Genomic DNA, 14,301 nt, shown 5'->3' with positions numbered 1-14,301 from the left:
TGTCCGTAAAACCGTATCTTGCGTTGGAGAGCTTCCTGTGCAGATCCATGAGCCTACTCAAATACGCCTTCATGGGTTCTTCTTTCTTCATTCAAACGTTCACGAAGTCACGTAACAACTGCGAAATGTGTAGGAGTCCATATTTCGTGTGCATCTCACGCAAGATGTCCCGTGCTTCTTTTGCGTTGGCACAGGCTCCAATATCATCTAAATAACTATCTTCCACCACCAAGAAATGAAAGGTAAGCGGCGTGTTATTGGATTTCTTCTCGTCGTTCGTCATTTCAGTGCCTGAGTATCCTGGGTCGACAGCCTCCCAGCAGCCCTTCTGCACGAGTGGAGCTTTGGTCCTGATTGCCCAGGCATGATAAGTCTCCGACGTCAGCTTCGGAATCTGAAATTCGTCTGCGGACGCATTCCAGATCGTCATGTGACAAACGTCTTACTGCGTGATGGCGTAACCACGGGTAGTTGTCTTGCCGGTCCAATGCTAGTCGTCGTGACGTCCTGGGCCCATAACCTGTTACACTGTAACCCCAGGGTTCAGCAAAAAGAGAGCAGGCAAGTCGAAGCTGACGGTAACGGCCGCCGAGGTTTAATGATCAGAGAATGTGAACACGAGACGTGCGGCGGTATGCGCTAGAAGCGCGTGATCACAGAAAACGAAACTGAAAGTAGACGACATATTGTCCATCATTAACATTACCCTCCCAAATTTCGACAATGACTATCATCAGGTTTGAGTTCGTCACACCTCTTCACCACGACCACCACCAAACTTAGTGCAGACAGCAGTCAATGGGGCTGTGGCACAATTCGTGAGTCCCCTAGCAGATTTCATTCCAGCGGGGGCTCGTAATACTAGGCCACCGTCGCTGCTCTGCCGGCCACCGCCACCAGGCACCCTCCTGCTTCGGCGCCCCGTACCGGTCGCGGTACTTCGCCAGGCCCCTACGTACATCGTGATGATATTCTCCGGATCTACCAGGGGCACCTGGTCGAGCAACGCGCTCCCTTACCGTATCGCAAAGCCGCTGGTCACACGCCCTGGTGACGCGTCAGCGCGGCAACGGCTGAACAGGCTCGTGACAACGGCTCACGTCTCATTACCGCTCATTTACCGCTTGAACTCATTACCCCTTTACCGCTCATTACCGCTTACCGCTCATTTACCGCGCCATGGCTCTTGTCGCCGCGTGTCCGAACACATCCCGCGTCGGAGGGGGGGTGGGGAGGGCGCTACTGTGGTGGCAACTAATGATGCCAACGATTGCGCCTGCTGCCACGCGCTGTAGGCTCTGAAAGTAGGTCAGCTAGCGATAGGTAGGTAGCTAGTAGGTGTAGCGCAGTCCCTCAGCTTTTCCCTTTCCCATCTTGGACGTAGAGCAGTCTCATTGGATCGCTCACAAATAAGCTACCACAACAACTGCACGTGAGGTGCACATTGCTTCATCTTTTTCACCATACTGCTGTGACCCGACTGCGAATACCCTCTTATTCCTGCTTTCTGAATGGGCAGACGCTTTGCCATGTGCTTTCCGTAACCTTTTTTTTTTCTCTCTCTCATGCGCAGAGGCGTACTGTTAACGTATTGCACTCGGTCTTCAGTTCTACCGGCACCGTCCTAGCGTGAGGACATGCACATCTGCCAACTGGGACATTCCAACATCGCCGCACAGGGCTGATGTAGAGGGATACCACCTCCTCTACAAATGTGTACTGCAGACCAAACCCGTACTTCGACAGTGGCAATTTTTGTGTGCCTCTTCTCTCGCTTGGTTTTTCGCAATTCGCAGCTCATTTGTTATTTTGTGTACCTTACAACTCTCTATGGAATTAGTAATGTCCATTGTGCCTAGGAGGAGGATAAGTATACCCCTCCTCAAAGTGGTACAATAGACTCGTTCTGTGGTGTTCGTTACGCGACCAGGGAGTATATATTTTGTCCATCAGTACTACTGGAACAAATGGTGGCCTAGCACCAAAACATGATACTAATCGAGCTATCTCTTGGTATGTGCCTGGCAGATGCAAACGACAGGTATGGTAGACTGAGGATGTAGTTCACGGGCTTATAGTAAATACTAAGGGACGCCGGAAGACCGAGGGTATAGAAAGGGAAATAAAAAAGTACAACATTAAAATACTTCAAGTTAATGTGGGTCAATATTTCGCAGCGTTGCAGCTGCAGAATTGGACAAATATTAGGTTCTAGTCTAGGACCAATATTGGGGTGTGGACTTGGAGCATTGTTCCTGTTTCTAATAATGCACATGCCTGCACACTTGCGAACATTCATTCCGCTGGTGGCTGACAAACCCATTCTGGTTAGCAGAACCTCGAGAGGATGGAAGGTGCAGGCAGTGAAACTCTCGTCTTTCGAAACGTTCTCAGGTGAGCAGCCTGCGCATGCGCATGTTGTGTCCTCGCTCACCCGCACAACGGTGCGCGACCGCGCCACGTATAACTAAAACTGCCTAATGCTTTAGCTAGAGTTTAATAGCTCACTACGTACGTTCGCAGCAATGTGTGATGCCGAGGAACTTCTCCACGCCACTGCAGTATAGCGCTAGGGTTACCCAAGGGTCTCCAGCAGGATCACCAGCATACTTCATGCATTTCTTATTTATGTCGTCGACTGACAGTAGTTTCATTATGCTGTATGGCGCAATGCATGTCGGCATACTGGACAACACTGTTTGAATGATCTCCGTTGCTGACGTACCACTAGCTCCTGAATTTATCACCCAGATAACTCCAGTAACGCCAATCGTTATAGTACCTGAAATAAAAGGACTGAAGTAAGACAAAAAAAAAAAACAAAAAAACTCATGCTGATACATATTAACTAGAGATGCGACTCATCCAAAATTTTTCGAATCCGAATCCACGAATCTTACGAATCTCGAATCTTTACGAATCCTTTTTGAGAGATTAAAAAGCGAGCAAAAAAAAAACACTAGCAGAATTTGATACATTTGCTTAATGAAAAACAAATTAGATAATTCTTCAGTTTCAGGAGAAAATATACTCATATGGTTTTGAAACGTAATTTATTTAACATGTTATTCATCGACTACAAGAAATGCATAAATTCTCGCTTCTGAATTATTTCTATGAAACTAAGCAACGCTCAAAAGTAAAACAAGCTAGGTTACTTTTAAACTTGTAATGTAACAGTTCCTGCGTGAACTCTTTCAGTCCAGAGCAATGTACATAAACAAACAAACAAGAAAACACCTGTCGGCCAATGAAGCTTTCGGCAAACTCCAGAGGCGCCAAGTTGAAAAGGAGCAAACAAACGGGGTTGGCGGATTCGAAAGATTCGATTCGCCGCTTTGGGCACTGAGATTCGGATTCTCGAATCTCGAATCCTTGCCTAGGTACATTTCTAATATTAACTCTCTACAGTTATTTCTAGGCACATTTCTAATATTAACTCTTATAGGTGGCATTCAAATGCAAGGCACCATCCGGTGTGGACGCCAAATCTCGTTGTTTACGTCGTTTACAATCGCCCTGCCTCGTGTCTGAATGAGAGAGTGAGTGAGAAAGATGTAAGAGAGAATGGGAATAGCGTGGTTGGTTGTCCGTCCCCCCCGTACTTGAGAGGCGCTCAAAGGGAAACGGCGTGCTGGTGTGGTGTAGCGGTTAGCATATCTGACCGGAAATCAGAAGACCCAGGTTCGATTCCTGGCGTCAGCACCTCTTTTCCCTGAGTTGTTTGCATTTCGTTAATTTCTGGGCGTTTGAGGCTTACTTGTCTGTGTCGTCCCTAATTGTTGGTCTGTCTCGGCCAAATCTCGTTGTTTACGTCGTTTACAATCGCCCTGCCTCGTGTCTGAATGAGAGAGTGAGTGAGAAAGATGTAAGAGAGAATGGGAATAGCGTGGTTGGTTGTCCGTCCCCCCCGTACTTGAGAGGCGCTCAAAGGGAAACGGCGTGCTGGTGTGGTGTAGCGGTTAGCATATCTGACCGGAAATCAGAAGACCCAGGTTCGATTCCTGGCGTCAGCACCTCTTTTCCCTGAGTTGTTTGCATTTCGTTAATTTCTGGGCGTTTGAGGCTTACTTGTCTGTGTGGTCCCTAATTGTTGGTCTGTCTCGGCCAAATCTCGTTGTTTACGTCGTTTACAATCGCCCTGCCTCGTGTCTGAATGAGAGAGTGAGTGAGAAAGATGTAAGAGAGAATGGGAATAGCGTGGTTGGTTGTCCGTCCCCCCCCGTACTTGAGAGGCGCTCAAAGGGAAACGGCGTGCTGGTGTGGTGTAGCGGTTAGCATATCTGACCGGAAATCAGAAGACCCAGGTTCGATTCCTGGCGTCAGCACCTCTTTTCCCTGAGTTGTTTGCATTTCGTTAATTTCTGGGCGTTTGAGGCTTACTTGTCTGTGTGGTCCCTAATTGTTGGTCTGTCTCGGCCAAATCTCGTTGTTTACGTCGTTTACAATCGCCCTGCCTCGTGTCTGAATGAGAGAGTGAGAATAGCGTGGTTGGTTGTCCGTCCCCCCTGTACTTGAGAGGCGCTCAAAGGGAAACGGCGTGCTGGTGTGGTGTAGCGGTTAGCATATCTGACCGGAAATCAGAAGACCCAGGTTCGATACCTGGCGTCAGCACATCTTTTCCCTGAGTTGTTTGCATTTCGTTAATTTCTGGGCGTTTGAGGCTTATACCCCTGTCAGACGTACTAATGTAGTGTCACTTAGTTGAAGTGCACTCCGTCCCGTAACGTCACTTTCACTACGCTCCTGCTACACGGTATAAGTAAGTGTCACTAAGCAGTCATGGTGATGACGATGGGCGAGCTTGAACTCCCACCAAACATCGGGGAGTGCAATATACTTTCTCAGTAAAATCGTTTTTCTTACGTCTAGAAACATTTCATAGAGATTTTCTTCGCAGTTGAAGTCGATTTAATGTCATAAATATAATTGTTGGGAACCAACACAAGTATATTTATTTGACAAATTTTCAATCTTCTTCTTCACCTCTTTGGTGGTCTTTACTATGTCTTGCGCGTGCAACTGGCCCGCGATGTCAGCATACACTTTCGCGTTTCGCTTGGTCCTCCCATGTTCTGATAGCATGGGTTTCTATCTCAGACCATGACGCCCTGTCTTTTTTGTCTTCCGTTATTCAGTGCTTCACTGCGGGTATTTCGCGATTTCGCCGGAAACACTTAACCACCGTGCAATGTCAACAAATATGGCTGCCGCGAAGTGGATTACGAACTCTACTGGGCAGTCTGTGAACGAGAGTACCGGTAAATCACGCCAAAAAAATCCTTACGTCTTTCTTATATAAATCAGCGCTGTCTTAAGAAACTTGTCCAAATATAAATTCCGGAAATCAGAAGACCCAGGTTCGATTCCTGGCGTCAGCACCTCTTTTCCCTGAGTTGTTTGCATTTCGTTAATTTCTGGGCGTTTGAGGCTTACTTGTCTGTGTCGTCCCTAATTGTTGGTCTGTCTCGGCCAAATCTCGTTCTTTACGTCGTTTACAATCGCCCTGCCTCGTGTCTGAATGAGAGAGTGAGTGAGAAAGATGTAAGAGAGAATGGGAATAGCGTGGTTGGTTGTCCGTCCCCCCCGTACTTGAGAGGCGCTCAAAGGGTAACGGCGTGCTGGTGTGGTGTAGCGGTTAGCATATCTGACCGGAAATCAGAAGACCCAGGTTCGATTCCTGGCGTCAGCACCTCTTTTCCCTGAGTTGTTTGCATTTCGTTAATTTCTGGGCGTTTGAGGCTTACTTGTCTGTGTCGTCCCTAATTGTTGGTCTGTGTCGGCCAAATCTCGTTGTTTACGTCGTTTACAATCGCCCTGCCTCGTGTCTGAATGAGAGAGTGAGTGAGAAAGATGTAAGAGAGAATTGGAATAGCGTGGTTGGTTGTCCGTCCCCCCCGTACTTGAGAGGCGCTCAAAGGGAAACGGCGTGCTGGTGTGGTGTAGCGGTTAGCATATCTGACTGGAAACCAGAAGACCCAGGTTCGATTCCTGGCGTCAGCACCTCTTTTTCCCTGAGTTGTTTGCATCACGAAATTGTGTTAAAACATTTTGGTATTTCTGACTTTATCCCTCGTGTTGCGAGCGGCCATAACACTCTCAGAGATAAGGCTGTTCCATCTGTGTTCGCGTTCAGCAAGAAGTGCAACATTCGGAAGCCGCCATCCCACCGTGCATCACCACCAAGCACCTCCAGATCACGAGGTCTGGCTGTTCCAGCACAAGAATCGATAGAATCTCCCATGTTCCCTGATATCACTGACAATTCACATTGGTCTACCAGCAGTAGCAATGCTACTCAGATTGCAGGGCCAGTAGTGGGTGACCACCAAGTGAAGACCAATCGCCGTGTGATACCTGATGTGTTGACGAATATGTGATGCAATATTTTAAAACAACAGCTGGCTTTAGCTAGGAATGCAGTTGTGGGCTCCGAGTGGAAAAAGAGTCTCTTGCACGCCAGCACACAGAAAGAAGGCAGCGAACGTCTAATTGTTCCACTGAACGGTTCAATGGTTGTGATGAGGAGGCTATGCTGGACCCTGGAGAAAATGGGAGCTATGCTTTACGTACATGCTCAGGTGACAATGCAGGTAAACCTGGGAAGGGCCGCAAGAGGAAGCTCAGTACTGAAAACGAACTATTCTTGGTCTTGGTGAGGCTGAGGCGTGATCTCTTCGAAGTTGACATTGCTCGTAGGTTCTGCACTGCACAGTTAACCGTGTCAAGCGTATGCATATCATGGATCAACTTCATGTGTGTTAACTTGATAACCTTGCATCTATGGGCACCAGGTGAGGTTATCGAGGCAACAATGCCACCTGAATTCATTGAGAAGCAAGCATCGAAAGGAGTGGTCTAGGGCGCCGCTGAGATAAGCTGTGAAGTGCCATCATCGCTACCACCCCAGTATCATACATGCTCTGTGCGAAGGTCTTCAAATACATTTAAGGGACTGATAGGCATCTCTCCAAATAGGCTTGTGACATTTGCGTCTGAACTGTTTACAGGCTTCACTTCTGGCAAGGGATGTGTCTTAAGGAATAGCTTTCTTGACCTCAACTTTGAAGAAGGTGATGCGGTAATGGCCGACGGAGGCTTTGTGATCAGTGATCTGCTGGAGAAGAAGGGGGTCAAGATAAACCTGCCCCAGTTTTCGAGAAGCGGTAATTTTCAAGAAATGAATTGCTGCATACAAAAGAGATCCCTTCGCTGCGAATACATGTGGAGCGGAGGATACCCAGGATAAAGGGCTACCACATTTATGACAGGCCAATCCCGCTTTCTTTGGCTCGAGTGATCAATAAGACTTGGACGGCCAGAGTCCTCTAATATAGCAGTAAGCAGCATCCTCTCTATCCGCAGTTTTTAGAGGAGCAGATACTCGTGATGGTGGACAGCACAGCTCTCATTTTTGCCCTTTGAAAGTGTCTCTATGGCATAGCTCTCACTCTTTCGCAGCATTTTGTGTGTCGTGCTCTTAGCTGTGCAACAGTATTGCCACGAATCATCATCGCGAAACTTCCAGAGCAGGCACGAAACGGTACACCTCATCCCGGCGCATGCTGAAGAAGAAGCAAGAAGCTTCCAGACACATCGCCTGCTCTCTGGCAAACGCACGTGCTGTTTCTAGACTTTTCGGCGCGACGCTTAAATGCTTGTGCGCTCCAGGCTGGAGCATTCATTCTTTCTTTGGACTCAGTTGTGTTCAGAGAGCTATCACTCTTGTGTTTTGCTACCAAGTAGTCTAATAAAGCGTTCGCTGTTTATTCGACGACTCGCCGACCCATTTCGCTTCGTGACAGTATCTTCAGTGATTGGCAGACAACGTTGCAATATGTACTTTCCATTATTGCGTTTTTACATTGCATTCCATGCTGAACAGAAACGTACAAACATTACTGACATACAAAGGCATTTTACAAAGCAGAAACGGGTGGACGACAAGACCACTGTGTCTTAATGAAATGTTGTAGCCAATTATATTCACAACGGTGCTGTAGCGGTCTGCAGCAACGTCCTCATTTTGTCGCGCATAGTGGACAACAGGAACACTTGCTAATCAGTTATGTCTTCTGGAGTTTCTCAAAAATCGTGCCACCCGCTTTACTTTTCCCGTAGGTCAAGTATACTCCCATTCGCATTTGGCTTACCTCAGTACAGCTTGCGACATACTTGCTCCGGAATCTGCGATTTATCCTGCATGAGGTCTACAGGAGTTGGAAGCAATGTTTCTTCTGACTAATAGAGACGTACGGCATACTACCCAGTAGGTGTTCGTTAGCCGAAGCAAACGCTTGCTACGTTTGGAGGTCCCACACCGAATACACAACAAGCTCTCGATTTCAGGCAATCATGCCGCAAGCTGTACATCATACAGGGTGTCCCACCGAAAAAGGGCCAGGGGCTAAAGAAAAAACGGAGTGCTTTACACAAATGAAACCAACTGTACGTGCTTGGCAGTTGTGTGGTCTATCCACATTTTTTTTTTCATCGCCCCTTGTCAATTAATCAGCGGTAATTAATTTTCCAACTTTTTAATAATCGGCTTTAGCTCTCAGATGTCAATGAGGAAGTTGTAGTACATGTCGAAAAGACGCAACTGAAGTGGTTCGAGGTTGCTATGGCTTGTGGTTTAGTTTTTTCCCGGTTTTAAAAATTGGTTTCAGAAGCCGCGCGCACCACAGAGCGCTTCCCATAATTCGGCGCCCGGGCGCGACGATTGTAGTGCACTCTGATAGGTGTGCCGTGAAACAGGTGAAATATCTTCCTCTTGTGTGAAGTGGCCCAAGGATGGTCTCCAAGCGCTAATATCAAGGTCAATGTACGCCGGAGGGCGCTGGAATCGTCGCGCGCGGGTGCCGGATTGCCGGACCTTTAAGCCCGGGAAAAAACGAAACCACAAGCCATGGCGACCTCGAACCACTTCAGTTGTGTCTCTTTCGACATCTGCTACAACCTCCTCATTGACATCTGAGAGCTAAAACCGATGATTAAAAAGTTGAAAAATGAATTACCGCTAATTAATTGACAAGGGGCGATGAAATTTTTTATTTTTTTGATAGACCACACAACTGCCAATCACGTACAGTTGGTTCCATTTGTGTAAAGCACTCCGTTTTTTGTTTAGCCCCTGGCCCTTTTTCGGTGGGACACCCTGTATATGCGGATATACAGCATATGGACATGGTATACGTAATACGGGTATTTGTATGTGTCGGGGGTAGATTATTTTTAAATGACTTTGCGCGTAGTTTTAGGACTATTGAACTATGCTCGGTATGAAAGGAAAGCTCCTAGTACTCGATATTGGGATGTAGAATTTCCTATTCGATCCGTAGTCGGAACTGAATACGCAGCTAATCGCCTCGTGTATTTGAAGATTTTGTTCTAAAATAGTCTGGTGATGTTGCCCGAGCAACCGTACAACATGACCGTGTGAAACAAGGGATAAACTAGCGTGACTGTTCAGTAATGGCTGGTGTCACATTGTCCTAGGTGTGCGCCACTGCGCCAGCCGTTTCATTCTACTGGTATGAAGTGTACTTACCTCCAAGAGTGAAGAAGATTGTAAGTATGGCGAAAGCCCCGCCTTCCGTGTCATATAGAAAAGAAGCGAGGTAGCTTATAGAGATGGTCACGCAGGCAATTGGGAACAGCAGAATCAGAGCGGCAACTGGAAAAAAAGAAGCAGAACACACTTCTTTCAGCAACGGAATTGATAGACGAGAGGAGAGGGGGTCGAAGAGGATGGGCAGATAACGATAATATTTGATTTTAAGTCGCTACACTACCATGATCATAAGCGACGTCACAAGAGTCTGCCTGCGTTTTACTTTTCCCACTTGAGGTTTCTTAAACGTGCGCCATTAGGAGAGATGCCTATCAGTTCATTAAATGTCTTTGAAGACCTTCACACAGAGCATGTATGATACTGGAGTGGCAGCGATGATGACACTTCACAGCTTATCTCAGTGGCGCCCAAGACCACCCCTTTCGACGCTTGCTTCTCAAGGAATTCAGGTGGCATTGTTGCCTCGATAACCTCACCTGGTGCGCCATAAACCATTATGGGCGCTGGACAGCACACCATATTTAAAGGAGCACTAAAATGCAAAAACAAGTTCACTTCAAATTACGTTACACGCTTTCAGTTCAGATTCAGTTAGGAAGCTACAATCAAAATTATACCGAACTCTATAGTGTTTGGGTGCTAAGCAGTGGACGTCGCTTCAGCTCGTGCATAGGTGTTTTTTGCCCATGCTGCGCGTGCCACGCCATGGAGCGGTCCCGGTGAAAAACATAGTGCGCGTTGCGAAGCGGACTGGCGCTGCTGACCGAAGGACGTGAAGATATATGTTGTCAGTGGAGCGTTCGCGAGAACTGTTTTGGGCTACAATTCAGAGAAGCGCTATTGAAAAATGAAGCACTGCGCATTATGCCGCGGATATGCGGAACACTACGGTCGGACCCGTTCGAAACCCACAAGTCTACGATAGGTACGCGCGCGCTTTTTCTGCTGTCACATTGGGTGTCACCAATCTTAGCCTCCTGAGGTCGTATTCGTTGCCGCCAAAGACTGCTCTGTTTTTCATTGCGTTTTTCGTGTAAACGGTAGTGTCGTGTGAACTAATTTTGCTTGAAGTGTACTAATTGGAACACGGACTTTCATTTGAGATCAAGTTGTTGTTGCATTCACATTGCATTCGCATTCACGCGGGCGCGTAAGCGACTTGTACCCTGCCACAAAGTTGCTAGCGTCTTCAACCGTTATCTACCCTACAAGGACGGGACCCACGTTTAGAAATCCCGAAAACCCGAGATTCTATCCTTCTAGAAACCGCTGATGAGATGTTAGTGGAAGAGCCCCATGAAGCGCACCGATGAAATGTTGAACAGACTGCCCTTCTAGCTATGGCTCGAAATCCCAAACTTTTGTAGAAACTAGGGTTTCGGATTCCTAAATGTGGATCCAGTGACCGGATCGGCAATCCCAAAATACGATACAGTGCGACTTTGCTGTTATTCCCGCAGAACACGAGCACACAAACACATACAAGACAACGCTACTCACAGAACAAAAGTTTCGCCGCGTATTATATTGAGCTTTCGCACCGTGCAGGGATATCCAGTTTGCACTGGAACGCGTCTCTTCTTGTCCGCCACGGAATACCTTGTTGCCGCGCCCCAGCATTTTTTGCCGCAGTTAGCAGTGCACGCGACTGGTGCGTTTTGCTCTTCTCCCCTTTAAGCCCACAGTAATTGCTGTGTTCTGGTCCTGAGCATACCACTATTTTCTGCAAAGTCTGTAGCAGCTTTTTGTTTCCACGTTCAGATCATACCAAGTCATGGAGATTAAAAGAAGAAAAAATAGAAATTCCGCAGAGAGAGAGAGAGAGAGAGATTCTGCAATACTATGTGTGACGTTATGGATAGGAAGGGTCGCGATTTCGTAGAATTTTAATGCAAGTTGAGGGGTGCTCCTGGTAATAGCTTGCGCGATCAGTCAACAGGTGACCTGTCGTAGAAGACGCGGTAGGACCGGCTTCGAATTGCAAATTATAGTTTTAGGGGGGCGCTCGAAACCAAAAGTCGGTAAAACATTGTTCTTTCCTTTTCACTCGTACGACCGCATATTCATTATCCAGGAAGGTGGAATTAATTATCCCATCGCGGGATTTGACCACGCGAAATTCCGAGGTTCAGGAACCCGAACTCTGCTTCAAGGCACGGAGACTGTGTGTGTTCGAATTTCGGCGGATCTCTTTCTTCGTGTCAGGGTAGCTAGAATCATCGTCCTTGCACAGAATTCACGTTACTTCGTGCATATTACGCAGAATCTCAAAACACGCAAACATAAAAAATAAATGTAGGGGGTCTTCACTAATCATTTAAACTTTGACCACGGGGATCGATTCGGCTGCCACGCGTAGCATATCTTTACGAACAAGCGAAGTGAAGTGTTGTTTGATACTTACTTTTCGTACTTGTGTAAGTGTCGTTATGAAAACTAAAAATAATGCAGATGATAATCCAGGTCACAACGAAAGTGACGGCATCAAAGAAGAGGTTGGAGAACCAAAAGAGGACGCTGGACATTCCGCTCATGAGTTGAAGCGCCTTGAAATTACTGGTACGTTCCATGATGGCAAAGAGGACTGTCACACCCACAGTGAATGACGTAATCAATGGAAACCCCACACCGCGCAGCATGCTTGTAAAGAAAGAGCCTGCGACGTCCTGGACCACGTCCATGGGGTTAAGCTTGTCGGTATCAGTTTCGTTGTACATGGTGGAGTCAATGACGACTGTTGCCGTTATCTGAGCCGTGGCCTCACCGGATACTGACCGTAGAACTGCTGTGTTTGCCAGTAGCAGCGTGAGAACTTGACTAGCCCCGTAAAAAGGGTTCCACCACGCCACAATTCTGAAACATATTAAAGGAGGACACTGTACCTACAACAAGTATTCCAACATCCCAACTACGCAGTTACAGAACATAAACGCAAATACACACAGATGTAAGAAATAACGGCATAAAATAACGGACATAATATATGTCTGTTTTCCTGCTGATGCGACAAGGAGTAAAGCGACAGAAATCGTTGGGCTACTAAGGGAATGCGGGAATAGTACAAATTGCATGTAATGGTTTGCAGATATGGGCCAACTGTATGAGCAGAACTGCAATGAGTTATGATGTAGTGCTAGAGCTAATAACCTGCTGTGGGATTCGTCGTAAAGTAGTAGTCACCCGATGTGAAAGTGAAGGAACAGCGAGCCTGTAGTTGATCCCTCAGTAAGTTCAATGAGTGCTCGGGGACGGGCAGGGTATAGGGTATTCTGTGTTGGGGAGTTGCGAACAAATGTTTGCAGGATTTTCATGCGCACTCGCGTGAAAGACGCAGTTTTTAGGATATCCCTCGAAGCGTCAATCTTGAATACCAGCTAGGTAGACTTCCCGGAAGCGCGAATTTCTGAAAAAAGAAAAAAAAAGAAGAAGAAGAGGAAGGGGGTTCGGCCACCACACGGTCGCGCCTATACAACCACATGAGTGACCCGTGAACCACCGTTTATTCATGTCGACAGCCCACGAAAGAACGAATAACACGTCGCTCTCCCGCCTAGGCAGCCTGCCAAAAACGCTTTTTTGCTCAGGATTCCCGTGGCGCCATCTAGCGTCGTCGGAGATCAGCTTTCGGCACATAACAAAGGAACTTGCGGTGAGGTGTCGCAATAACACTATCGCATTCAAAGCTTGAAAATTCAGTACCTATTACAGGTGGTGCCTACCAAGAGATACGCATGCACAACACAGGCCGCAACATTAGAGAAATACGCTGCATGGTGCTGCGCAGCTTGTGCACAAGCTGGGCGCTATAGTTCAATTATTCATAACTGAGCGGTTAGCACGAACTGGTCGAGGGTGGTAACCAGAAGAATGAGTGTCTATCGTTTATTAAGATAATTACCTTAGGGAGGTAAAAGCTGAGAGAGTGTGAGAGAAGCGGGACGCTCATTCATGTGCGGAGCATCCCCTAAAAGCGATTCTCTCTCCAGTGTAAACTTCCAGCACTATACGAAGACATGGCTGACATCGTCGAGTGTGCCGCACGCGGAGAAAAATGCCCAGTAAACCAGGTCCACCCAAGTGGAAATTGCCGGCTGCCAATCATCGACCAGTGGTCAGTTTGTGATGTGTATGTGACTTAGTCGGCCACTGCACCTTGTACCAACGTCGCTCTGATGTCACTGACAGTGGTGGTTGGCGTAAGACGTTGGGCCGAGAACGTTGTACGACGTGTTGCGGGCGTACTGTTGAGGGTTTGGCATAATAAATGCGTGCCAATGTCGGCCCTGCTCTGCAAACAAACCCGAAAACAATGCAGGTGCTACACGAAACAAAAGCAAAAAAAAAAAAAAGAATATACGCGTTGACGGTTGGCAAAAAGTCGGATGACAGTTGGCCAACGACTGTTTCGGCCCGCTAACGTTGCGCAATGTTACATAGTGATAGGCAGAGCGATGTTTGGCAAGCCATCGGCCAAGGGGGCAGATCCGACGAGACAAGACACGAGCTCGTTGGCCAAGTACTTGCCAATCACGGCTAGGTCGGCAAGGCAGGCTCTTGCAAAGCTTGGCCCAAATCAAGGTGTGTTGCTTTGGGGGGAGGGAAACACGCAGTCATGTAGCACTGCATACGTTCGACTTTCGACTGTCCAAGTGATTGTCTCAAACCCAAGGCAGTAAGAAACAGAAACGTCAACTTCATGATGAGCTAATACGACAAGCAATTCCTCA

At 47.4% G+C, this 14,301-nt stretch overlaps 1 protein-coding gene and 6 non-coding genes across 7 annotated transcripts in view; 6 read left to right on the top strand and 1 right to left on the bottom strand.

Annotated features, from left to right (window-relative positions):
- Window positions 1–14,301, bottom strand: part of LOC135385990 (phospholipid-transporting ATPase ABCA1-like) — a 246,497-nt gene that overhangs the window by 54,989 nt on the left and 177,207 nt on the right. The window contains exons 17-19 of the mRNA XM_064615667.1: window positions 11,979–12,427; window positions 9,551–9,676; window positions 2,516–2,782 (exon numbers count right to left, since the gene is read on the bottom strand). Coding sequence (XP_064471737.1) covers window positions 2,516–2,782; window positions 9,551–9,676; window positions 11,979–12,427 — 842 coding nt within the window. The remainder of the gene's footprint in view (window positions 1–2,515; window positions 2,783–9,550; window positions 9,677–11,978; window positions 12,428–14,301) is intronic.
- Window positions 3,634–3,705, top strand: Trnas-gga (transfer RNA serine (anticodon GGA)). The gene has a single exon. It is a non-coding gene; the product is annotated as a tRNA-Ser (tRNA).
- On the top strand, window positions 3,945–4,016 carry Trnas-gga (transfer RNA serine (anticodon GGA)). Its single transcript has one exon. It is a non-coding gene; the product is annotated as a tRNA-Ser (tRNA).
- On the top strand, window positions 4,257–4,328 carry Trnas-gga (transfer RNA serine (anticodon GGA)). The gene has a single exon. It is a non-coding gene; the product is annotated as a tRNA-Ser (tRNA).
- On the top strand, window positions 4,543–4,614 carry Trnas-gga (transfer RNA serine (anticodon GGA)). The gene has a single exon. It is a non-coding gene; the product is annotated as a tRNA-Ser (tRNA).
- Trnas-gga (transfer RNA serine (anticodon GGA)) lies at window positions 5,621–5,692 on the top strand. Its single transcript has one exon. It is a non-coding gene; the product is annotated as a tRNA-Ser (tRNA).
- Trnas-gga (transfer RNA serine (anticodon GGA)) lies at window positions 5,932–6,003 on the top strand. Its single transcript has one exon. It is a non-coding gene; the product is annotated as a tRNA-Ser (tRNA).

This window comes from Ornithodoros turicata, chromosome 1, assembly GCF_037126465.1.
Source record: "Ornithodoros turicata isolate Travis chromosome 1, ASM3712646v1, whole genome shotgun sequence".
Taxonomy (NCBI): Eukaryota; Metazoa; Arthropoda; class Arachnida; order Ixodida; family Argasidae; genus Ornithodoros; species Ornithodoros turicata.
Note: the sequence above shows the minus strand (reverse complement) of the source record. Positions and strands in the feature narration are given on the sequence as shown.